The sequence below is a fragment of the Phocoena phocoena genome, chromosome 8 (genome assembly GCF_963924675.1).
Source record: "Phocoena phocoena chromosome 8, mPhoPho1.1, whole genome shotgun sequence".
Classification (NCBI taxonomy): Eukaryota; Metazoa; Chordata; class Mammalia; order Artiodactyla; family Phocoenidae; genus Phocoena; species Phocoena phocoena.
In genome coordinates, this window is record NC_089226.1 from 107627927 (window position 1) to 107629019 (window position 1093).

General features: G+C 56.6%; 1 protein-coding gene across 1 annotated transcript; it reads right to left on the reverse strand.

Moving 5' to 3' along the window:
- On the reverse strand, positions 1-641 carry LOC136127069 (mas-related G-protein coupled receptor member X2-like). The gene is given in 2 exon segments (XM_065882483.1): positions 1-202; positions 331-641. Coding segments are annotated over 2 exon segments (513 nt in total).
- Positions 642-1093: the final 452 nt, after the last annotated feature.

The window sequence follows — 1093 nt, forward strand, 5'->3', positions numbered from 1 at the left end:
TCAGAGGTCCACCCTCTCCACCTTGCCAGTCAGGGGCACCTTCCCACCCTCACCATCCTCTGTTTCCTCGCCCAGGGCTCTTTGGAGGACCAGCTTGAGGGGCTCCCTCAGCCACTGTCTCTGAAGGCCCCCAATGAAAAAGTAAAGAGCAGGGTTAGCCGTGCTGTTGGCGCAGGACAGGAGGACGCAGGCGTCGCTGAGGCTGTGGTTTTACATGTCAGCTACAAGGAACCGGATGATGCAGAGGCGCAGGCCAAGGAGGAAGAAGCCCAGGGCCGAGAACAGAAGGATCAGGTAGAGCTTTCTGGGCCAGTGTTGCTGGGAGCTCGCCTGGACTTGGGGGGCAACAGCTGACTGGACACGCCCAGGATGGAGAACAGCAGGAAGCCCCACACGGTGGTGGTGGTCATACGCACAGGACAGAGCTTTGTCCTGGGGATGAGTAACTGACCACAGGCACGACCTCTCAGTATATTAACCGAAAAGCTCAGAGTCCCGAGCAGGGCGCTCACGTTGCCTGACAGGTGCTTGGGGCAACGTCACCGATACCAAATAGGGAAGAAGGAGGACAGACAGCGCTGGACGCTGATGGCAGTCAGGATGCCCGGGCCAGTGAAGTAGAAGGAGGACCGCAGGACCATAAAGGTGTCACGCAGGTGAAGGGAATAGTGAAGGAAAAGCTTCCGGATTTGGAAGTCTCTAGTTGCAGATTTGTACCATCACACAACGTACACCCAATTCCTCCAGCCCCGGTAGACACCATTGTACCGTTTTCTGAGTTTAATCTGAGCCCTTATTGAGCCACGGCTGCTGCAGCTGCCCATCCACCGTCTCCCAACCTTGCTCCCTCCAAGGCCCTGGCAACCAGCCACACTGTTTGCTCAAGAGCTCACATACCTCCTTATTTCAGATCACTGCTCCCCCCGTGCTTGCAGTTCTGTCCTCCCCACTGTCCCTTAGATGTACTCCTCAGTGGGACCACGGTGTGCCAGCAGCTCATTTGGGGCCTGGACCGGTATATCAACCCATCTGTGAACAAAACCCAAATCTCTTTCTCCTCCACCAGCTGGTCTAGGTGACCCCTTCAAGAGCG